This window comes from Dendrobates tinctorius, unplaced genomic scaffold (assembly GCF_039654945.1).
Source record: "Dendrobates tinctorius isolate UK_male_01 unplaced genomic scaffold, ASM3965494v1 ptg000214l, whole genome shotgun sequence".
NCBI lineage: Eukaryota > Metazoa > Chordata > Amphibia > Anura > Dendrobatidae > Dendrobates > Dendrobates tinctorius.
This window is the reverse complement of record NW_027361881.1, coordinates 3,370,542-3,395,581: the sequence shown is the minus strand read 5'-3', so window position 1 is coordinate 3,395,581 and position 25,040 is coordinate 3,370,542. Positions and strand designations below refer to the sequence as shown.

General features: G+C 45.9%; 1 protein-coding gene across 3 annotated transcripts in view; it reads right to left on the bottom strand.

Annotated features, from left to right (window-relative positions):
- BANP (BTG3 associated nuclear protein) overlaps positions 1–25,040 on the bottom strand; it is a 520,028-nt gene that overhangs the window by 164,616 nt on the left and 330,372 nt on the right. For all 3 annotated transcript variants that reach the window (XM_073554922.1, XM_073554923.1, XM_073554921.1), the window contains exon 8: positions 3,470–3,637. In XM_073554922.1, the coding sequence (XP_073411023.1) occupies positions 3,470–3,637 (168 nt within the window). The remainder of the gene's footprint in view (positions 1–3,469; positions 3,638–25,040) is intronic.

The window sequence follows — 25,040 nt, the reverse complement described above, 5'->3', positions numbered from 1 at the left end:
ATCATGCTGTGGGGCTGTTTCTCAGCTAAGGGGCCTGGCCATCTGGTCCGCATCCATGGGAAGATGGATAGCACGGCCTACCTGGAGATTTTGGCCAAGAACCTCCGCTCCTCCATCAAGGATCTTAAGATGGGTCGTCATTTCATCTTTCAACAAGACAACGACCCAAAGCACACAGCCAAGAAAACCAAGGCCTGGTTCAAGAGGCAAAAAATCAAGGTGTTGGAGTGGCCTAGTCAGTCTCCTGACCTTAACCCAATTGAAAACTTGTGGAAGGAGCTCAAGATTAAAGTCCACATGAGACACCCAAAGAACCTAGATAACTTGGAGAAGATCTGCATGGAGGAGTGGGCCAAGATAACTCCAGAGACCTGTGCCGGCCTGATCAGGTCTTATAAAAGACGATTATTAGCTGTAATTGCAAACAAGGGTTATTCCACAAAATATTAAACCTAGGGGTTGAATAATAATTGACCCACACTTGTATGTTTAAAATTTATTAAAATTTAAATGAGCAACATAACTTTTTGGTTTGTAAGATTTCTGCATCTGTTAATAAATCCTGCTCTTGTGTGAAGTTTGAAGGCTCTAACTTATTTGCATCTTATCAAACCTGCTAAATCTGCAGGGGGTTGAATACTACTTGTAGGCACTGTATATACCAGGATGAGGGACATATATACCAGGATGGGGGACATATATACCAGGATGAGGGACATATATACCAGGATGAGGGACATATATACCAGGATGAGGGACATATATACCAGGATGGGGAACATATATACCAGGATGGGGGACATATATACCGAGATGGAGGGACATATATACCGAGATGGAGGACATATATACCAGGATGGAGGGACATATATACCAGGATGGGGGACATATATACCAGGATGGGGGATATATATACCAGGATGGGGGACATATATACCGAGATGGAGGGACATATATACCGAGATGGAGGACATATATACCAGGATGAGGGCCATATATACCAGGATGAAGGACATATATACCAGGATGAGGGACATATATACCAGGATGGGGAACATATATACCAGGATGGGGGACATATATACCGAGATGGAGGGACATATATACTGAGATGGAGGACATATATACCAGGATGGAGGGACATATATACCAGGATGGGGGACATATATACCAGGATGGGGGATAAATACAATCATGACCGGAAATGAAAATGAAGTACTTCTCCCAGAATATTATTGCACTTACACATGTTTTGTCATACATACATTTATATCCTTTGTGTGTATTGCAACAACAGGGAAAAAAAAAGAAGAAAAAATGGAAATTGGACATAATTTTACCCATAACCCTAAAAATTAGCAGGACAAAATTGTTGGCACCTTCAATTTAATATTTGGTTCCACACCCTTTGGAATAAATAACATCAATCGCTCGCTTCCTATAACCATCCACAAGCTTCTTCCTCCTCTCAGCTGGAATTTTGGACGACTCTTCGTACAAACCGCTCCTGGTCTCATATTTCGCGTTCTCCCAACACCATTTTAAGATCTCTCCACAGGTGATCAATGGGATCTAGATGCGGACTCATTGCTGCCACTTCAGAACTCTCCAGCGCTTGGCTTCCATCCATCACTCTGGACTTCTTAAAGTAAGTTTGGAGTCATTGTCCTGCTTGTAGACCAGTGACCTAGGACGCAAATCCAGCTTTCTGACACTGGGCAATGGAATCCTTTGGTAATCTTCAGATTTCATGATGCCTTGCACACAGTCAAGGCCCCCAGTGCCAGAGGCAGCAAAACAATCCAAAAATATCTTTCAGCTTCCACTATACTTGACTGTAGGTACAGTGTTCTTTTCTTTATAGGCCTCATTCCATTTTTGGTAAACAGTAGAATTATGTGCTTTATCAAAAGCTCTATCTTGGTCTCAACTGTGAACAAGACGCTTTTCCAGGAGGATTTTGGCTTACTTACATATATTTTGGCAAACTGCAGTCTAGCTTTTTTATGTCTCTGTGTCAGCAGTGGGGTTCTCTGGGTCTCCTGCCATAGTGTTCAATTTCATTCACATGTGGTCCGATAGTCTGCACTGACCTGATGCACCCTGAGCCTATAGGACACCTTGGATTTCTCTGGATATTGATTGGGTCTTATCGACCATTCGGACTATCCTGCGTTGCAGTCTTTCATCAATTTTTCTCTGCAACCACTTCCAGGGAGATTAGCTACAGTGCCATGGGTTGTAAACTTCTTGATTATGTTGCACACTGTGGCCAAAGGAAAATCAAGATCTCTTGGGATTGTTGATATTGTTTAACAATTTTGGTTCTCAAGTCCTCACACCGTTCTCTTCTCCTCTTTCTATTCTCCATGCTTAGTGGATATCTGGTTTCAGGTGTGATTTTCATATTGCCCACACCTGATACTTGCCACAGGTGAGTGTGTACGAGCATCACATAAATGAAACAAAGTTGTTACCAACAATTTTTGTCCTGCCCATTTTTGGGGTTGTGTGTGAAATTATGTCCAATTTGCCTTTCTCGTCTTTTTTTGGGTTGTTCCAATACACGAAATAAACATGTGCGACTGCAATAATTTTCTGGGAGAAATACTTAGTTTTCTGGAGCAATTTGAAGGGTTCCAACACTTTTGGCAATGATATATATTATATATAGTAGGATGCGGGTGTACAGTCCATATTTTGTACCCGGGCCCATCAGACTTTAGCTACACCACTGATGGCACATACACTCAACTGTGCACAGTCTAGCACTCGGATCATACGAGACCTTCAGATTCAGCGATTCTAATAAACGGGAGATTGTAACAATGAACATTTCACGTATTTCCATTTCATTCTCCTGGAATTAAATCACATTGAATTTTTCCATTAAAATCAGTTTTTGGCTCCCGATGCTGAAGATACAGTGGTTATTCTGTGCAGCCAAAAGACCGGTGCAGGGAATAAATTTTGCTCCCCTTGTATCTGGGAAAGGCTCCAAATTGCTGCTTTCAATATAGGATGTTCAGCTCTTCCACAACGCAACAGACCGAGGACGAAGCAAGTAAACACCGGGATCCTGCATGAAATGTTTCAGCAACGCGATGATTGCGGTCACCTGCGCTCATAATGCTGAAATGTGGTCAGGAGGACGTAGTGACGTCACGTCCTAGCGCCAACGCCCGCGACAATGACTAACATTGACTGCAGATATATTCAGCTTCTGGCTATATACCTATAAGCTAGCTATACCTATACTCTGCAGAGGAAACAGTCAGCAAGCATTCAATTCCCTGGCAACACCACAGAGGAAACGGCGAATTACATTGCAATTACATTGTGCCCACTGAAACCGGAGCTGCCGCGTCCTTCAGAGAGGGATGATCTTTGTAAATGAGGGGAACAAATCTACTAACCCTGAATTCTCTAACATGGTGCCTGCACAGTCGGAGACAAGGCGGCCGCTCACCTGTGGCACTGTATGATGAATTCGATGGCGTTCGTCTGGAGAAGCTCTTTACCGCCAGGCTTTGCCCTCTCTGTTTCCGCCTCCAGGCTGTGCGGCACTTTGAATCGATGCTCTGTTTGATCCTATACCAATCCGATTCTGTAATTCTGAATTTGTGGAAAAGGTGACCTGCGGTGAGAAAGAACAAAGCTGTTACACGTTACCGGAGGTAGTGGACAAAGGGCAGGCATACGGAGGTAGCGGACAAAGGGCAGGCATACGGAGGTAGCGGACAAAGGGCAGGCATACGGAGGTAGCGGACAAAGGGCAGGCATACGGAGATAGCGGACAAAAGGCAGGCATACGGAGGTAGCGGACAAAAGGCAGGCATACGGAGGTAGCGGACAAAGGGCAGGCATACAAAAGGTAGCGGACAAAGGGCAGGCATACGGAGGTAGCGTACAAAGGGCAGGCATACGGAGGTAGCGGACAAAGGGCAGGCATACGGAGGTAGCGGACAAAGGGCAGGCATACGGAGGTAGCGGACAAAGGGCAGGCATACGGAGGTAGCGGACAAAGGGCAGGCATACGGAGGTAGTGGACAAAGGGCAGGCATACGGAGGTAGCGGACAAAGGGCAGGCATACGGAGGTAGTGGACAAAGGGCAGGCATACGGAGGTAGCGGACAAAGGGCAGGCATACGGAGGTAGCGGACAAAGGGCAGGCATACGGAGGTAGCGGACAAAGGGCAGGCATACGGAGGTAGCGGACAAAGGGCAGGCATACGGAGGTAGCGGACAAAGGGCAGGCATAGGGAGGTAGCGGACAAAGGGCAGGCATACGGAGGTAGCGGACAAAGGGCAGGCATACGGAAGTAGCGGACAAAGGGCAGGCCTAAGAGGAGATGTTGAATTTCTAAGTCTGGGACACAGGTTATGTGGCCAAAGATCACAGTATGGCATAATGCAAGCGTCTGGGGTCTCATTGCTGTTGGACCTTTAATGACGTGCTTATTGCGGGAGCCTGCAGGTCCCATTGCTGCAATGTAGCTGCAGCACACAGATGTTTGGCTGTGTGACCGCCGGTGTCGGGGCCAAAGTTATAACATCCTTGCAAGCAAACTCAGACTCCCGCAGACACCGGAGCGAAGCTGCAGCCGGCACAATAATGAATTTGCTGAGTCTCCACCATTACATTTTTGAGTAAGCTAAATTGCAGCGCTCGCCATTTTATAGTAAGGGACGCGGCCGATCTCCCTTCCCCCAGCCCCTGTATAGCGGCACACAGTCCCAGCACCATAAGGGCGTGTAGCCATGAAACCTGCAACTCGCAGAGCTGAAATAAACTACGGCTTCTGACAGTTCACTCCTTTGCAGGCTGGAAGCATATTCTTAAATCATCCGGGTTTTGGGATCTTGATGTTGTTTCTTTAGAAGCTTTAAAAAGATTTTGCCTGCTAAAGGTACTGTGCTGGTAAACATTACATCCTGAGCGCCAAAAGAAATGGAAAAGCTGCTATTAAGCATGAAGGGCTGGAACCAGAAAGTGCGTTCAGCCCCATGTGCTCAACACAACGGCCGCAGTTACATCGCAGGGGGTCGACATGCTGGAAAATCATTCTTGGTCTAAGACTAGTCGTAATAGTCTAAAACTCTACTGCAGTAGATCTGCTGTCAACTTTCCGTGCCAGTCGCCGCAAAACCGATTGGAGGCCGTTGGGACAAGATGTTCTTAGCAGAAGCACAGAAGAGCTTGTGAATGGGACCATTAATGCTTGTGGGGGTCAGCGGCGCCCCAATCCCTCACTGGTCTGCTTAATGTCTGGCATAAAATGTAGGCTTTTTTTCTAATACAGACAACAGATGAGTATGTGTGAACGTGGACATACATACAAATACAAAGGAATAGATGTATATAGAAACCAATGAGATAATTAAGAGAAAGCACGCCGACACTAGTAAAAAAGCAAAAAAAAGAATGCATTTATGTTCCAGAACAATCTGTTACAATCTGGTGCAGATTAATACAGTGTATCTTATTGCAGATACTAATGCAAGATAACAAGGGAAGGAACTCTCCAGCTTCCTGCAAATTACAACCCAGATAGTAAGGGATTAATGCAGTACGATTACCATCCTGGGACCTGGTGGGATTGATCCCCCGACTTTACCACGTAGCAAACAGTACATTTCAGTCTTCCCATCACACGGACAGAGTCCCAATCACGAGAACGACGCCGGGTTTATTACATAACAACGGATAAATAAGAGCAACCATCGGACAAACATCATCGCTGCTTGTACAAGAGTCTGGGAAACCGCTCAATGGGTCCAGCATTAATTTTTAAGACCCTAAACCGACCGTGTCCCTTTTATTTCATGGTAAACGAGAGTCATTCCCCAAATCCCACCAGGACAGTAAATTAATAAGAAGGGCTTCAGCGGCTCTAACTAGGATCATGACAAGATATAGAGATGCTTTATGGGCTGTAACACCACACGATCTGCAGCGCACGTTTCGCTCATTAAACTCATACTTGGAACATTCATACTTGGACGTGGGGAAGGGACGACAGATTCGGTTTACACCCCAGATCATCTTCTCTTACAATCCCATAATGGGCCACAATTATCTCTGCTTCCAATGATGTCATCATACAATACGCTGCAGTTGATTCTGAAAGTTGCATTATAAGAAACAGGCTTTGAGCGTTAGACTGTTCCACATTATCCGCAGAACTGAGATCTTCACTAACATGACAAAAGCCTGGAAAGAAACGAACAACTGAACCGTTCCCATCTTATCAAGATGTAGGTCCGGCCAAACTAACCTCCAGCCAACTGAGCCGTCTCCACTCACTGGTGACATCGGATATTTCTGGGGGTGATCAGTTGTGATCCATCCAGTTGGAAGAATGTCTCAAGTGGGGTACCACAGGGCTCTGTCCTGGGCCCTGTATTGTTCAACATCTTTATCAACGATTTAGATGAAGGAATTGAGGGTAAACTGATCAAATTTGCTGATGACACAAAGCTAGGAGGGATAGCTAATACTAGAGAAGAGAGAGAGAGGATTCAAAAAGATATAAATAAACTGGAGAAGTGGGCAGCAACTAACAGAATGGTTTTTAACAGGGAGAAATGCAAAGTACTACATCTGGGCAATAAAAATGAAAAAAGCATATATAGAATGGGAGGAATTAGGGCTAAGTGACAGCACAGGTGAAAAAGACTTGGGTATACTAATAGATCACAGACTGAATATGAGTCAACAGTGTGATGCAGCAGCAAAAAAGGCAAATGCAATTCTAGGATGTATTAACAGAAGGATACAGTCTAGATCACGTGAAGTCATTATTGCCCTCTTCTCTTCTTTGGTCAGACCTCATCTGGAATATTGTGTCCAGTTTTGAGCGCCACATTTTAAAAAAGACATCAACAAACTGGAGCAAGTTCAGCAAAGAGCGACCAGAATGGTGACCGGTCTGCAAACCCTGTCTTATGAGGAAAGGTTGCAGGATTTGGGAATGTTTAGCTTGCAGAAGAGAAGACTGAGAGGAGACTTAATAGCTGCCTACAAATATCTCAAGGGCTGTCACATTGTAGAAGGATCATCTTTATTCTCATTTACACAAGGAAAGACTAGAAGCAACGGGATGAAACTGAATGGGAGGAGACACAGATTAGATATTAGAAAAAACTTTTTGACAGAGTGATCAATGAGTGGAACAGGCTGCCACGAGAAGTGGTGGGTTCTCCTTTAATAGAAGTCTTCAAACAGGCTGGACATACATCTGTCTGGGATGATTTAGTTAATCCTGCTTTAAGCAGGGGGTTGGACCAGATGGCCCAGGAGGTCCCTTCCAACTCTACCACTCAGGGGTGGATTAAGAGTAGCCAGGGCCCCAGGCTGTTCAGACTCTGTGGGCCCCTCGGTCATGTGACGGGGTCGGGAAGTCACTAGTTTTCATGACGCATACTGTGGGTAAAGGAGAGGGAAGGGGTTAAATACTGAGGAAAAAACTCAGAAAATACACGTGTGAACGAGGCCTCACAAATACTGAGGTAAAAAACACCAAATACTCAGCGTGGGCACGAGGCCTTATAAATACTAAGGTAAAAACTCACCAAATACTCAGCGTCATTTACAGTGCCTGACTGTGGGCATATTAGAAGAGTGGAGCGTTTACTGTATATGTGGGTGATAAACCTCGGAGCTGACAGTGGATCTTAGCCGCAGTGTGTTGAGAGCGCTGTGAGATTATTTGTCTATGGACATCTGACTGGTGACTCAGCAGCGACGCTGCATACACGTCAGACGCGGTAACCAGTTTCAGCTCTGATGATTGGTGAATGCTGGGAGACTTTCTGTCTGAGGACACCTGATTGGTCACTATGATGCTGCATGAGAGATCTGCCAGCTGATTGGAGCGACAGTGGATGGGTGGCGATGCAATTGGCGCTCAGAGACGCCATGGAATGTGAGTGGGCGGAGCTTAGGCTCTGCGCGGCAGGTTTAAAGAGGGGAGTTGTATTGAGTATCGGTCAGCTATTTGCACCTTCATGGGACACAAGATATCGCAGTATCGGGCCTCCTGATGAGCCTAATAAGGCAAAACGCGTTGAGGCGTTAACTATTGGTTGGCAGGTGGCGAAAAACGCAGATGAGTATCGCTGTGGCAGTTCTGCGTTTTTTGTATATGTACAGCAATGGGATATTGTTTATGGCCGTTTTTTTGGGTTATGGCTTATCAGAGTCAGTAATTCAATAGAATAATGTGCCTCTTTTTTGTATATCAATAGATCTTTTACATGAGACTGAGGCACTATCCCAACTGTTTTATCCCATTATGATGTCTGTTGGTCTTTTTGGGACATTATCTAATATGACCACCTAATGCCATATGTGTTCTAAATCTATTTTTAACCTCTCTCTTTGGGACACAGGGTCCTCTATAGAACAGCTTGGTCTCTGTCTAGAAGCAGGGGTTCCCTTATGTTTATTGGGTAGAAGGGACCACTAGTGGCTGTAGGATTTATCAGGGCCCCTAGGGACAGCCATCGTTGAGCGGGGGCGCCAAAACGTTCCCCCCTAGGGTGCCAACCTCCGCGGCCAGGCAGGATACAGCTCAGCTACGTACGAGGGATTCCAAGGTGTCACCTTAGTATGGGCTTTGCTTGAACACTTTTTCTTTTTACTCTTTTTTTTTCATCTCTAGTCACGTTTTTTTCTGGTGTATACCACAGTTGTGGTTTTTAAACAATAAAGTATCATTTTAGGGGATATATATATATGAGTTTACCAAATACTCAGCGTGGGCATGATGTCTTACAAATACTGGAAGGCTTCCATCCAACATCTAGTCCTGACTCACCTGTACCTAACATAGAAACCAGCTAATAGTCTGCAATCACCTGCTGACCTGGACCCATGACCTGTCAGTCAAGTTACTTCACATGAGTCAAACAGAGGCTTCTGCTTCATGAACTTCCCCAGATAGAAGAAGCAGCCTTCGGTGTGCAGCCTGTGGCCGGATACACAGGAAGAGATGCTCTTCGTCACAGGATTTGCCCAACATGGCAGCAGAGGGGTTACCGACACAGACAAGTCGCCGCCTCCTCACACACTGGACACGACTCTGCATCTGGCGACGAACAAGGGCACATTGCGCAATATTAGTCATGTCCCAGATGTTCAACATGTGGAGGACCAAGGGGGGACAAAAAAGACCCCAGGATTGGAACAGGAGCATGGGAAAGTGGACGGCGGTTGGAGTAGCAGGGTTTATATAGGGGCTGGAGTAAGTAAATATATATATATATATATATACATACATACACACACACACACAGTATACACACACACACGTATTACTACATGCGGGCAGCGCGCACATGCACAATCGTCAGGTTGTATAACTTTCAACTGGTAAAAACATTTCTCTCAGTAGCCCAAGAAAGAAACATGGCAGGAATAAAGTACACCTCATAGTACCTTATGTGTGAGGCAGAGGTGACAAGACCCACCATCTTGTGCCCACCTTACTAGAGGTGCCCACTGCCCACATATAACAAAGTTGATGGAAACAGACAACTTCCACTATGATGATTGGTTACCGGCCGCCCGACCACACCCATTTCACAACTAGTCACACGCATGTTCACGCCACAACCACACCCATTTAGCACTACTGATCACACTGACTGGTACTGAGGGCACAGTGGCTGGCATTGTGGGCACAGTGGCTGGTACTGAGGAAAATAAAGAACAGAGAGAGAAAGAAAGGAGAGAAAGAAAGAAGAGATAAACAGAGAGAAAACGAAAGAACAGAGAGAAAGAACAGAGGGGGAAAGAAAAAGAAAGAGAAAGAACAGAGAGAGAGAAAGAAACAGAGAGAGAAAGAAAGAAAAATTCTATAAAGATACCATACCAGTTTGGCTCACATTGTAATGCCCACCTGAGCCTCCTGGTGCAGAACATATCATGATCTTCTCACTTGGCCGACATACCCGAGTCCAACGCGATCCCGCTGTTGGAGGAGGACACGGTGATGGATCTGAAGCATTCCCTGAAGTGCCTCCATGGATCCGTCACAATCTCCTCCCAAAATTACCTCATTTACGGTCAGCTTGCAGCACGTCACTTCCGATGGAACGTCACGTGCGAGTTTTCAAGTGCTCCTCGGAGCTCCGCCATGTACTCCTGTGTATGCAGGAAAAGTCAGCTCCCGGTCAGGGCAGTGGCGCAGACTCTCAAAATCTGGAACGGTTGGAAGGTATGAATGCTCCCAATCATACACCTTACACATGCATGGCTCCGCACACCTCATACACACACGGTTCCGCTTTGTATGCCTCGTACACACACGGCTCCGCTCCGTAAACCTCGCACACGCACGGCTCCGCTCCGTACACCTCGCACACGCGCGGCTCCGCTCCGTACACCTCGCACACACGCGGCTACATTCACCCTGTAAACCCCTCCTGACCCCACTCATACTTCCCTCATTCAGCACGATGACAACCAGCACAGCAGAGTCCTGCATACATACATCGAGGGCTGTGCGCACAGGACCTGTGATGAGGTCACAGGAGGGGAGGAGTCAGGAGTTACATGATCAGGGGCCTCCAACTGAGATGCCTGATCATGTGACCCCGACTCCTCCCCTCCTGTGACCTCATCACAGGTCCTGTGCACACAGAGCAGGGATTTATCAGTGAGGGGCTGCGGTGGCGGATTATAATGGGGCAATTTACCCTGGGCTGGTGGGCCCCCCACACCACTGGGCCCTGGCGCCCATATTGACCTCATTATAATCCGCCACTGCTACCATTCTATGATCGGATCCTGGTGTGTTCAGATATTACAGATCACTGCCAATAACTTCTATTCATAGACTTCAAAAGGTCGTTGTAATCTTAACCCCAGGCGCTGCTTTCACAACAATGGGGTAAAACCACATCTGACCCACCAAGACAAGAATCCATCTATCAAATGAGAAGGCAGCACTCAAGCTAAATGCAAAAAAAAAGTGATATATTGTGACAATATGTTTGCGATACATCGTATCTTTTATCAAGTATCTTTTCTGCATCCCAGAGAGCTGGCAGTCTGTCTTCTGATAAAGGGAAATTGTTAGCAGGTCGTTGCTATGTAATCTGAGAGCAGCATGATGCATGGGCACAAATACTGATTCCAGCAATGTGCCACTTGGCAGCTTGTTGCTGTTTAAAAAAATAGTGTTTTTTCTTTTCTTTTTTTTTTAATCAGCAGATTATTATTTACAGGACTAGGTGTCTCTAGTCCTGCTCTGTGCACCCCAGCCCCCACCACTGATTGGCAGCTTTCTGTGTACACTGTATATTAACAGAAAGCTGCCAATCAGTGGTGTGGGCAGAGTTATAGAGGACTCAGCATTTGAGCACTGCTAGATCTGCAGTAGAAAAAAAATCAGGGATTGTATCAAAAAGACAGCAAGCAGCCCATAAAGTGACACATGGCTGGACCTAGGGTCTCAGCCTCTACATCATCAGCAACTAACAGAATGGTTTTTAACAGGGAAAAATGCAAAGTACTACATCTGGGCAATAAAAATGAAAAAGCATATACTGAATGGAAGGAATAGGGTTAAGCAACAGCACATGTGAAAAAGAATTGGGTATACTAATAGATCACAGATTGAATATGAGTCAACAGTGTGATGCAGCAGCAAAAAAGGCAAATGCAATTCTAGGATGTATTAACAGAAGCATACAGTCTAGATCACGTGAAGTCATTATTGCCCTCTACTCCTCTTTGGTCAGACCTCATCTGGAATATTGTGTCCAGTTTTGGGCTCCACATTTTAAAAAAGACATTAACAAACTGGAGCAAGTTCAGAAAAGAGCGACCAGAATGGTGACCGGTCTGCAAACCCTGTCTTATGAGGAAAGGTTGCAGGATTTGGGAATGTTTAGTTTGCAAAAGAGAAGACTGAGAGGAGACTTAATAGCTGTCTACAAATATCTCAAGGGCTGTCACATTGTAGAAGGATCATCTTTATTCTCATTTGCACAAGGAAAGACTAGAAGCAATGGGATGAAACTGAATGGGAGGAGACACAGATTAGATATTAGAAAAAACTTTTTGACAGTTAGAGTGATCAATGAGTGGAACAGGCTGCCACGAGAAGTGGTGAGTTCTCCTTCAATAGAAGTCTTCAAACAGAGGCTGGACAGACATCTGTCTGGGATGATTTAGCGAATCCTGCTTTGAGCAGGGGGTTGGACCAGATGGCCCAGGAGGTCCCTTCCAACTCTACGATTCTATGATCATGAAGCTCTCGGATTCCAAAGCAAAAACCCAGAGACAGATTCATTTTGAGCAGGATGGAGATTAGCAGCTTTTAGAATGAATGAAAATTTCAGGAGGGAGGGGAAAAATAAGGGGCTCATAAATGGAAAAGCAAACACACTTATTTGATTGGGGCAGCACGGTAGGTTAGTGGTTAGGACTGCGTGGTGGCTCAGTGGTTAGCATTGTATGGTCGCTCAAAGCTGTAATATCGGGGTATGTCATCCCTATTTTATGCTCCCCTTTCATGTATCGCTGATGGACTAACCTGAGCAGGATCGAAACTGCTAATGCCCGCTCCATAGTAATGCATAGCATGAACTGTGTGATATATATATATATAGATGGATAGATAAAATAGCACATTGTCATTTGATAACCGCTCTCATTCATGTCCTCGGTGTTGCAGCTCAGCGGTACCTGGCATTGATGTGGAGCGGTGAACTCCCACATTACTATGAGACGTCAGCTTGATTTCCATTATCTAACGCTATTTCCAGATTTTCTGGCCTTATTTCAGGGCTCACTTAGGCAGCAGACAGGGAGGGGGACAATGTGCAGGGAAGGTCAGGCTTGATATACTGTATGTAGAAAGTACGAGGATGTTTGATAGGTGGATGGGGACATCATTACTGAGCCCCAGGGGGCGCTGCAGCTGTAAACAAACCAGCGGTTTCTCTTGTAAGAAGCAGCGCTCGACACGCTCTGTGTAAACAGAAAAATAAGTCTGTTCTGGCCTCAGGGATTACGGGCCGTCCCATAACTTCACTCCAGGGCGTGGACAGGCCCAGCCAGCAAACATTGACTTATTGTATTTCTCTCCCCAAGCGCTGGCCAACTTCTGTCAGAGCTGGTTGCTGGTGCTCAGACCCACACGATGGCGGCTGGCCCTCCGATATAATGACCTAAGATGACAATAAACACACATAGGCGTACAACAGACCGCCTGTCAACAGAGATGGGCCGAAGGCCGCCCCACTGACTGCACCGCAAATCAGAGCAATTAATAAGGTATTTTCAGGAATGAATCTTATTTACTACACATTTCTCTAATATAATGGGAGCATCAATATCTCAGGTCTCGGCCAAATGGGAACTGGTAGCTACTTGCAGAGGAGGAGAATCTGATGTTGGTCATTTATGGAGTAAAGGTTGGAGTTTATAATGCACCCATAGCGGTCACTAGAAAGGGAAAAAAAGACAAACATCCATGGTCATGTGCAGGACCCACGCCATTCCCCTGTACTGTGGCATGTATCCCACCTCTTATACGGGAGGGGAAAAGTCACGTGACCGCTGCAACCAATCAGTGGGCAATAACTGGTTGCAGCGGTCACATTACATCTGAAGCTTCTTTATGCAGGAAAAAGATAAACGCAGCAAAAACGCAACGAGTGAACATAGCTTTACTGATGACAGAAATGTCTAAAGCCTATAAATAACTATATATGTGAAAAAGTGCAAATGGAAAATAAAGGCTTTGCGGCTATTGGCAGATTCCTTTTTGGCAAGATGTTTACATATTACAAGATTTGTGGAGGTCACACCGGCCACGTGCAATCCAGGACCTGTCCAATAAATTGCTGGTGGACGAGATAGCAATACACGGGAAGAACGCCGCCGGTAACACGACCGATACCTGTTCGTGGCATGGTCCAGGCAGAGCGCCAGCCCCAGGAGACCTGCGAGCGCACGGTGGTGTCTCAGCCACCAAGGAGTCGATATCGGGACAGTCATTACTCGGCTGCTTGGACAGCAGACAACACTTCGTTATACAATTACAGTAACATGACCGCAACGGCGCAGGATTTTACTGGGCCAAAAATTGATTCACTGGGATTTAATCAGAGGATTATCACTTCCCAAACAAACTACCCCAAGCTCCGTCTACACTGAAGTATCATCGATGGGGAATGAAAGCTGGAAACAGAGCGCGACGCGACAGAGCGGCCGATATTGTGAGCCACGTAAGGATACACACACGAAGCAGACACGTTTTATTGATGTCATCTTCTTGCCAATAAACTACGAATTACAGGAAGAATATAGAATTAATGTTTCTTCGTTACGTGTATCGCTGTTTCTCATCCTAGCCTGATAATTTCATACAACGGTAAAGGAGTCGTCAGCGAATAACAACAGATATGAGTGGCATAAAAATCGAAAGAAATCAATATTCACCGATCCCCCTCGTTCTGGGGCTTCCATCAAGGCGAGTACTGATTCTTTTGCTATTTTCTACCATTCGGAGACCTTTTAGATCCATTTCATCGGCTGATGACAGGCTGAGGATCGCATCTCCTGATGGTGTTATATGTGGCTCTTCCCCTAAAATGCCCAGTAAGCAGAATGGTGCTGGTCGCCTACAAAACCACAGAGAAGCTGCCGGGAGAAGGCAGTGAGGACGACGCTACCACTAATGACACTTTTACTGTCCATGTGATGACCAGATCCACTGTGATAACACAAAACACATGGACTCTTCACTCATTTGGTCTAGTCTCAAACCTTGACATCTCCACACATGTGAAGTGCGGCGAGCCGCCACTGCCTCAATGTATCCACCAAACCGGGGAAGATCTGCAAGCCATTAGCAAAGACAAAGAAGTGATGGATGAAATCATGATCACTCTCGCTTTATTATTACCAATGGGGTCGGGGTAAAGGCAGCGGCAATGTAAAGCTTCCTGCGGGTGACGGTAAATTCTGCAGGCGTCAGCGAAGGAGACCCGGTGCCAAAACCCAGAAGGAGACGACCCTGACCCTCCACCACTGCTATCATCGGCTGACCGAGGCGCCCTCCGCTGCCATAAACATTTCATTACCCGGTGTGAGTGTCCCTGTTCTCATGAATTCAGGGTTGCTTTTCTTTGGTTCCTGCGCCTCTCTGTTCCTGAGAGATGGCCGCCTCTTTCCTGTTTATAAATCTAGTCTCTTTTTTTCCAAGTGGGCGGGGTCTTCAGCTGTTGTCTGGGTATCTTCTCAAGGGACACTCCCAGTTGGTTATAAAATTACTAAACTTATATACAGGGAAGAAGGGGCCATATCTCAGGAACGAAGAGGCACAGCAGGGGGAGCACAGATGGAAACAGACGCATTCCCTTCCTTAGGTGGGGTTGTGAGCTACTCTGACTTGTACAATGGGGTCTTACAATGTGCTCCATTGCTAAATTCCCACTTTCAGAGAGGCTACAAATACTTGGCATTTGCATTACAGACTAATAGGATTTTAGCAGCTGTGTTATCCTGGACTGACCAGGACTAATGTGCATAAATACATATGCCGGATTCATAAAGCACTGCGCTCCTTTGCACTTGATCTTTTCCACCGTCTCTATATCTAAGGAGCCAAGCCAGAGACGGCAGTCCCATCCCGAAGCCATGAATGGAGGTGCGGCTGTGATGAATTGTTCGCCCGTTGCCAACATCAGCACAAGTTATTTGTCATTTTATTGTAGAGACCTGTAAGTCCCAAGGTGTCATTTCTGTCTGGCGGAAAATGACAATTCAAGCTGTGCAGCTTCATTCCGCGCATATTAAGAGCGTCGAACAATGAAACACGCGGCCTCCGGGCGATGAGATGGGCCCTACATCTAGACTGCTGAGTGCTCTGCAGCCCCGGGTGAATGCTACCCACGTGACAAAGCATGAGACGTACGCCGTCACTGCGAGACTGGATGACAAGTAAACTATAACTGGAAAAGACAGCACGTAGCACTGTTCATGTGTAAGGAGACTGCGGATTGCTGGCCATCATTAGTGCCGTTGCGGTTATTTGCACAATTTTGGATAAGTCGGTGTTAAACATCTGACTAGAAATGTTGCTCTGATTTTTAAAGAGAATGCAATTTTTTTTTGCGGCTTTTAAAAAAATCAAAGTAGATCTGGCCTGCCCCGTCTCACCAAGCCCGCTTTTCAAGACTGTAGAGCGCGGTGTCAAATTCTAAAAAGTCACATGTGTGTGCAAATACTGTAGTGTGCAAAAGTGTTCACCCCCTTCCTGATTTCTTATTCTTTCCCATGTTTGTCACCTTTAAATGTTTCCGATCACCAAACAAATGAAATTATTGGACAAAGATAACACAAGTAATCAGAAGATACAGTTTATAAATGAAGGTCTTTATTATTAAGGGAAAAAGAAATCCAAACCTACAGGGCCCTGTGTGATAAAGTAGATGCTCCCCTCCCCCACCTTAAAACAAATTATTTGTGGTTTATCACACCTTTGGAAAGCTGAGTTCACATTCTCTACCCACGCCCAGGTCTGATTACTGCCACACCTGTTCTCCATCAAGAAATCACTTAAACAGTACCTGCCTGACACAGTGAAGCAGACCAAAAGATACTCAAAAGTTAGACATTATGCTACCATCCAAAGAAATTCTGGAACAAATGAGAAACAAAGTAATAGAGATCTATCAGTCTGGAAATGGTTATAAAGCCATTGCGAGAGCCATTATCCACACATGGTGAAAACCTGGAACAGTGGTGAACCTTCCCAGGAGGGCCGGCCAACCAAAATTACCCCGAGCGCAGCAACGACTCATCCAAGAGGTCACAAAAGACCACACAACAACATCCAAAGAACTGAAGGACTCACTTGCCTCACTTAAGGTCAATGTTCATGACTCCACCATAAGAAAGACACTGGGAAAAAATGGCCTGCACGGTAGAGCTACAAGACGAACACTACTGTCAAGCAATAAGTACATAAAGGCTCGTCTGTTGTGAGTTAATTTTCTGGTCTACCAGTTGTGAGTTCTCCTTCCAGGCTCCCTCTGGTGGTAACAGGAGGTAGTGCGGCTGATTTAATCAGTAGAGATCTGCCACCTGATAATGAGGATGACGATTGGACCTCAGGAATTTCAGACTGGATTTAAGTCAGCCGACGCCCTATTCTGGTGCTGGTGACTCCTTCTGGCTTTTCAGCTCTTGGTGTTCAGCTCTGTTCCAGTCATTTCAAGCTAAGTTTTTCTGCTAATGTTCACACTTGATTTTGTTGGTCTATTCAGTTTTTTGTGTGGTCAGCCAGCCTCGGCTGGGGCTGTGCTGAATTTCCACTCTTATTTATCTGTATTTGCCAATTTGCTTTTTGTCCCCTATTAGCTTGGCCTCTTTTTGCTCTGTCTCAGAATATTTCAGAGTGCTGATATAGTGGGAGAAGTCTAGTGACTTCAAGGTTAATTTTATCAGAAATGTTGGACATTATTTTTGTAGGGTTTTTGGCAGATTGCAGACAGTGTCTTTCCTTTCCTGTCCTTTCTAGTTAGTTTGGGCCCCATTGTTTGCTCAGCCTATTTTCCTGCCTGTGTTTGTGTTTTCATCTTGTTTCACCATCAATACATGTGTGGGGGCTGTCTCTCCTTTGGGGTCTGCTCTGGGGCAGTTAGTTTTCCCCTTTCTTGCTTTAGGCTTATTTAGTCCTCCGGCAGTGACAAGGCATCTAGGATCATCGTAGGAACGCTCCACGGCTGCTGCTAGTTCTGTGGTTAGGATCAGGGATCTGCAATCTGCATACTTACCAACCTCTCTGGTTTTTCTGGGACTTAGCTTGTTTTGTTTTTTCCTCCTCGGTGACCCATTCATAACACTCGTCTCTGAGGACTGACAAGACAAAAGTTGAACTTTTTGGAAAGTGTATGTCCCATTACTTCTGGCGTAGAAGTAACACAGCATTTCAGACAAGGAACATCATACCAACAGTAAAATATGATGGTGGTAGTGTGATAGTCTGAGGCTGTTTTGCTGCTTCAGGACCTGGAAGACTTGCTGTGGTAAATGGACTTGTGAATTCTGTTGTTCATGACCACAAGCTGAAGCACACTGGGGTTATGCAGAAGGACAATGATCCAAAACACACCATCATGTCCACCTCTGAATGGCTTAAGAAAAACAAAATTAAGACTTTGATGTGGCCTAGTTAAAGCCCTGACCTTAATCTGATTGAGATGCTGTATTGACCTTAAAAAGCTGGTTCATGCTCGGAAACTCTCCAATGTGGCTGAATTAAAACAAATCTGCAAAGATGAGTGGTCAAAATTCCTCCAGATTTCTGTAAGTTATCGCAAATGTTTCTGCTAAGGGTGGCCAAACGGTTTAAGGGGCAATCACTTTTTCACACAGGGCCCTGTAGGTTTGGATTTCTTTTTCCCGTAAAAACAAAGACCTTCATTTAAAAACCTAATTTTGTGGTTACCTGTGTCATCTTTGTCTAATATTTACATTTGTTTAGTGATCTGAAACATTTAAGTGTGACAAACATACAAAAGAAGAGGCATTCAGGAAGGGGGCAAACATTGTTTTCACACCACTGTATATGGAGCAAAATCTGTGCCTGTTTTATGCTTTCAAACTAGTGGAGGAGACTTGATAAAATATCCCCTAAAAGGTAGAAGGAATGTGAATCAATTATCATGAAAATGGTGAGGAAAGAAAACACAAAGTATAAGAAAAAGCTGAAACCGCCTTCCTTAATCTGACAGTTTATAGGATTACTACACCATCCAATATTGTATGGTCATGGCCATGGTTTATTTATGAGAAAAAAAACACCAAAAACCAATCCTACAAAAATCAAGCTTTACAGCAACAATATGAAACCGTCCTCATACAGAAACGATTTCTACCGGGAATGTTTGACTATTTCATATCCTACTGAACATGACAAAGCCTAAAGACATCGTAAAAGGAAAAGGACAGAAAAAGCAGCGTGCGAATGGCCGGCAGTCACAGAAGGCTCTGACTAAGCCTCTACGATGAGCGGTTCACTCCTTCCTACACCGGCCGGGGAATGTCTCCACAGATTCCACCTTTTAATAAGAGGATAAGTAGTTTTTTGAGTCAGAGATAAATAGGCATTGACTGAGGCACCTACAAGACAAACAGAAGTGTGTGCACATGCAGATTCTTATTTATACAGTTACATATTTTATTAAATGCTCCCTAGACATCCTGTTACATAAGCCCTTTCCAGAGCATCTCAGAAATCCATCTGGATGGCAAGAAACCTTCACACCGGATGCCAAGACAAACAAGGCTATGAATCACCAACAAGACCTTCAGCTCGTCCAAGGGTCCTTGTGGCTTTGGAAATGAAGGTTCTTGAAAGAAGCTTAAATGGGACATTTCACCTAAGTGTTGTAAACTCCGAAGCTTCTTCCTGAAGGAATGAAGACAACTGACCCGGCGTGATGAGCGGGAATCCAGCAACGTTCAGATCTGGGAATCCTTACCAAAAATTGCCAGCTCTGCTGCCAACATCTGCAGCCCAGAAGGCAGGGGCGTATCCAGGGGGGGGCAGCCGGGGCATTTGCCCCGGGCGCAGCCCACAGAGGGGCGCCATCGGGCCGTCTGATGCAGCGGTCCAGAAGGAGGCTCCCCGTTGGCGGCATTCTGCCGCCCCCCACAATTGGATTCTCCCGTTCTCTAAGCCGGCTGTCAAACTGACAGCCAGCTCAGAGAAAGTGCTGCGCGTCGGTTCTCAAGGATTGTACTAGCGTCGTTAGACGCTAGTACACTCACTTGCTGATCCCTAAGCCCTGACGCCGCCGGCACTTCCGCATCAGTGAAGCGCCAGCAGCGTGATCAGGTCACATGATCACGCTGCTGACGTCACTCGCCGGCTCTTCAGAGGCGAAGGCAACAGGGCAGGCAAGCAGTGAGGCAGCGTTGTGGTTGGTGGTAAGTGCTCCAGCCCCATACAGGGCAATGGAGCTGAAGACACCAAAGAAGATTTAAGAAATGTAAGGACATGCCCTAGGGGCTAGGAAGGGATGGTTGGGGTCAGGGATACTATATGGAGTCAGCACAAGGGAATGTGTGAGATTGGGGGATGGGTGCAGTCTCATGGATAGGGAGGGAGCAGGGGGAGTAAATTGAGGACAGTGTGTGAGGAGCAAGGCCAGAGTGCAGACAGATGTGTTTGGTGGAGAAATATGAGGATCATATGGGGGGTGAGGAGGGAGAACTATGAGGAACATATGGGGGAGCAAGGAGCGAGAACTATGAGGAACATATGTGGGCGAGGGGGGAGAAATATGAGAAATATATGGTGGCAGAAATCTGAGGACATTATGGGGGCCAGAGGCATTTCTGGAGGGGGGCAACTGGCAGAGAGGCACATTCGGACCACCAGTGTCTCCCCTGGTGGCTGCATTCTGCAGCCCCGCAGCCTGGGAGTCGGCCGCTCTTTGTGTCGGTTGTCAAGCTGACAGTCAGCACAGAGAAGCTGCAGTGCGCCGGCTCCCAGAGATCAATTGTACTGGCGTCTGTACAGACGCCAGTACAATTGAAGCTCTGACAACCAGGTCAGAGCAACGCCAGCAACGTGATCATGTCATGTGATCACGCTGCTGACGTCACTCACTGGCACACAGAGCGAACACTGGTGGTAAGGGCTCATACTCACTTGCGAGAGACTCGCACGATTCTTGTGCGAATCTCTCTCATGAAACCTGGGACTGCCGCCCGCACTCAGACCAGAGTGAGCAGCTACATGTATTTCTATGTAGTCGCATGCTCCGGTCCCAGTGCCAGTGGCAGTGCCAGGTTTTCATGCGAGAGACTCGCACGAGAATCGTGCGAGTCTCTCGCAAGTGAGAGTGAGCCCTAAGTGTGCTCCACTGAGGAGCTGAAGAAACCACTGAAGATGGGGGGTGGGATTTGGAGTGGGGGGTACATAATGTGTGGGGAGATTTGGAGTGAGGGGATATATAATGTGTTTGAAGGATTTGGAGTGAGGATGGGAGGTTACTTAATGTGTGGGAAGATTTGGAGTGGGGATTGGGGGGATTTCATGTCTGAGGGGATTTGGAGTGGGGATGAGGGGTACTTAATGTGTGTGGGGGATTTGGCATGGGGATGGGGGGATTTGGCATGGGGATGGGAGGATTTAATGTGTGGTGGTATTTGGAGTTGGGATGAGGGGTACTTAATGTGTGTGGGGAGATTTGAGGACACAAAATGAAGAGTATGTATGAGGGCATGTATGAGGAAACAGTATGGGGGATGGGTGCAGACAGTATGGGGAGCAAACGGGTAAATGTATGTGGACACAGTATGAGTAGCGATGGGAAAAATGTATGTGGACACAGTATGGGGAGTGAGGGTGATGGGATGTGTGCAGACACAGTATGGAGAGTCGGGGGTATGTGTGAGCAGACAGTATAGAGAGTGAGGGGGTAAATATATGAGGAGACAGTATGGTGAATAGGTGGATGTTAGAGGAGACAGTATGAGGAGGGAGGGGAATAGTGTGAGGCGACAGTATATTGCAGATATTTTTATTCAGGAGCATTATAATGACATTTCTATCTTTAAGGACGTCGTGTGGAGAGTTGGTGCAGAAGACCGGAGAAGATGGAAGTCTGCAGAGATGAGATGTGGATGAGAAAACTTATCATGGGTTCTGGACAAGAAGAAGAAAAGAAGGAGAACGACTCCAGAGACGACGTCATCTATAAGGTACCTGGATGTAAATATTATTTGTGATACTGACTAATTCTCATGCTTTTATTTATGTTAGGAGCAATAAAGGGGTTGTCCAGGTTTGTGCTGAGTCTGCAGTAATTCTATGTGACTGCAGACTTCTGAATTCTCACAGTGCTAACTGAATGCTGTTAGGATTCTAGCATGCTGGTAATTTACATACATGCGATCACATGCTGACTAGACATGTGTGGCCTCACTCAATGAAAATGAACGGAGCGAGGCCGGGCACGTCTAGTCGGAATGTGGCCAGAAGTATATAAATCACATACTTGTGCTGACATGACCGTGTACGCTTGCCACCAGTACGGGAGAATCCTAAATATGTGCAGTGCATTCATTGTGAGAGTTCAGAAGCTGCAATGTCAGGATTCAGCTCTGCAGGTTCCAGTAGTCATCACATGGACACTTCACTCATGTGCGATTTTAATACTTATGGTCCTGTGACAGCGAGCTTCTCTTCCTGCTTTTTTCAGTTTTTCACTGAACATTGAGAGCATTAGGGGGAGTATGGCTAAGTGTGGAAATTGCATGTGTGCGGGGCGCCGAACCAAATTCTTGCCCCGGGTGCCAGAAAGCCTAGATACACCTCTGCCAGAAGGCCTGACTGAGACAACGATGTGAAAAATAATGAGACGAGCCCCCCCAAAAAAATTATTATATAAATATATACCGTATATATACAGCTGCGGACTAAAGCCACATTTCTGTGATAATCCGGACTAAGCCCCTGGTGAGAGATTCGGTAAGACTTATCTCGCTTGTCAGCACCCTCATCCCCGGTGGGCATTACCTCCATGTACGTCCATATATTCATAGTGTCGGGCACCGCGAGCCGGCACAGTGCAGGACGACAAAGACAACCTTCCCACAATGCAAAAACTATTTTTTATTAATGTCTATTAAGTTACAATTTACAGTATTTATTGATACAAGTATGTTCTATACTTTGATTGATACAAGCATCTACTTTTCGTCCTTCGGCATTTATAACACCGATGTCTGCAGCATATGATCATAAATTGGGGATACACCCTGTAAACGAGCCGCACTAAGGCCTCTGGAGCACGGTGACCCGGCGCTGAATCCTCCGTCGCGGCATTGATCTGCTGAAACTGATCACGGAGGAGTAAAGTCATGAACTTGGGGGAGAACACTTGGCAAAACGTAAGAAGAGCAGTCACTTCTTTTGATAACATTTCAGGGCTTTTTTTTTTCTAACTGTAATTCCAGTGGAAGCAGAAGGGAACACGAAGAACAGGCAATAACGGAGCGGAAGCCAACTAATCCCCGACACACGAGGACAATCTCCAGCCAACATTAGTGACCAAGATCAGACTGCCGCAGAAGACTCGCAGGAAACAACGTGGCCCCCAAACTGTGCTCAGATATATCCAGACTATCTTCCAGAGACAGCGCCCCTCTCTGCCATGGGTGGTGTCTGGTATTACAGTTCTGTGTCAGTCACCTCAATATGGCTGAGCTGCAATATGAACCATAAACTAGAGCAGCGCTGTTTTTTTCTATGATTGCCGTCATAACTCTCTAATCCCATATAATCCACTCAATTGGTGCAAAATAATAATTTAGGCAAAGGCTGCCCCCTTCTTGACCTCCTGCCTTCCCTCTTGTGAGGTGGCCTTATTATGTTAGGTCCTGTCCCGCTAGCTGCGGTGCTAGAACGTGAGGACAGGTGAGGCGGGCGGGCGGCGAGATGCCTGGGTTTGATCTGCTGAGTTTCCGAATGGCCTCTTTCTGTCAAGACTCTCCTTCAGCCTCATCTCCTCATGGCTCTTTTTTTTTTTTTCATTTTTCTTTGGCCGGCTCTGACTTTTGGCCAGTCACCACGCTGGAGACGTTTCTGCCTAATGGAACATTACAACAGACACCCTGTTATAACAACCACTCCAGGGAAAGGTGGGACAGAATGGCAAGAACATACGGGACAAGACTTAAGACCTGTGAGCAACGCCAGGGTGTCACAATTGGCAAAAGCTTGAAAAAGCAGAAACCTGAAGACGATGAAGGAAGGTTGAGATCTGCTGCAGAGAGCACTGTACATCGCATCAATGCCTCCTATTCTGCTCTTACCCAGAGTGCGAGCCGGGGCCGTGTCTGCAGCGCGGGGGAAGTAATGAGGCACGACTCAGAGATCTGCCTCCGGAACACTAAAAGCAGAGACTTATCATTCCGGGTCTGATGGTGGTGGAAGCTATCACCATGCTGTGCACTGACACCAATACATCTATTTACTGTGGGTGATTTAAAGGGGTTGTCTGGACTGGAAACTTCTGTCAAGAGGCTCAAAGTGGCTTAAAAACAACAATAATAATACTATTAATAATAAAAGAGAAACTAGGTCTGAGCTGAAAAAGTAAAATAATGTGTATGCACAATGTAAATGCATATACCTTTACACAGAGAAAAACAAATATTCTAAAATAAAAAAGTAAAAAATAAATTTCAAAGATTGCATGAAGGTAGTAATAATGATAAGGGTATTTAGTAAACATAATTTTGATCAAAAGAATGTAGAAGCCATCCCGCCACGTCAAGGCAACCCTTGTGGGACAGTCCTATCTCTTGTATTTCAAACCTTTCCACTTGTCAAGTGACGTAAATGTGAACAAGGACAGAGGGACTGAGCCACCAGTAAAGCATAGGCCAGACAGGATGGATTTTCCAACTCAGAAACAGTTAGTTCAATGTGCATTCTATGCATATAAGAGTGTGACCACCCTGTTTCTGAGTTGGAAAATCCATCCTGTCTGGTCTATGCTTTACTGGTGGCTCAGTCCCTCTGTCCTTGTTCACATTTACGTCACTTGACAAGTGGAAAGGTTTGAAATACAAGAGTTAGGACTGTCCCACAAGGGTTGCCTTGACGTGGCGGGATGGCTTGTACATTCTTTTGATCAAAATTACGTTTACTAAATACCCTTATCATTATTACTACCTTCATGCAATTTTTGCAATTTATTTTTTACTTTTTTATTTTAGAATATTTGTTTTTTTTCTATTAATAATAATAAAAGGAGCAATTCTGAGCTCACGGAAGCCCTGCTGCTCCACTCCGATGCTGCCACAGTTCAGAAGTTGATGCTGGTGCCATCACGACACACACAGGAAATGCCGCTCAGACAAGGAGGCATGCCCCTACTGTGATCAGTGATTGAAGATAATGTCTGTTCAGCCAATGAAGCCAAGTTGCAGTTTGAGACGCCGCACATGGACAGGTGCGGCGCCGACCTAAGCGAGAGCGGCCTTTTATTCT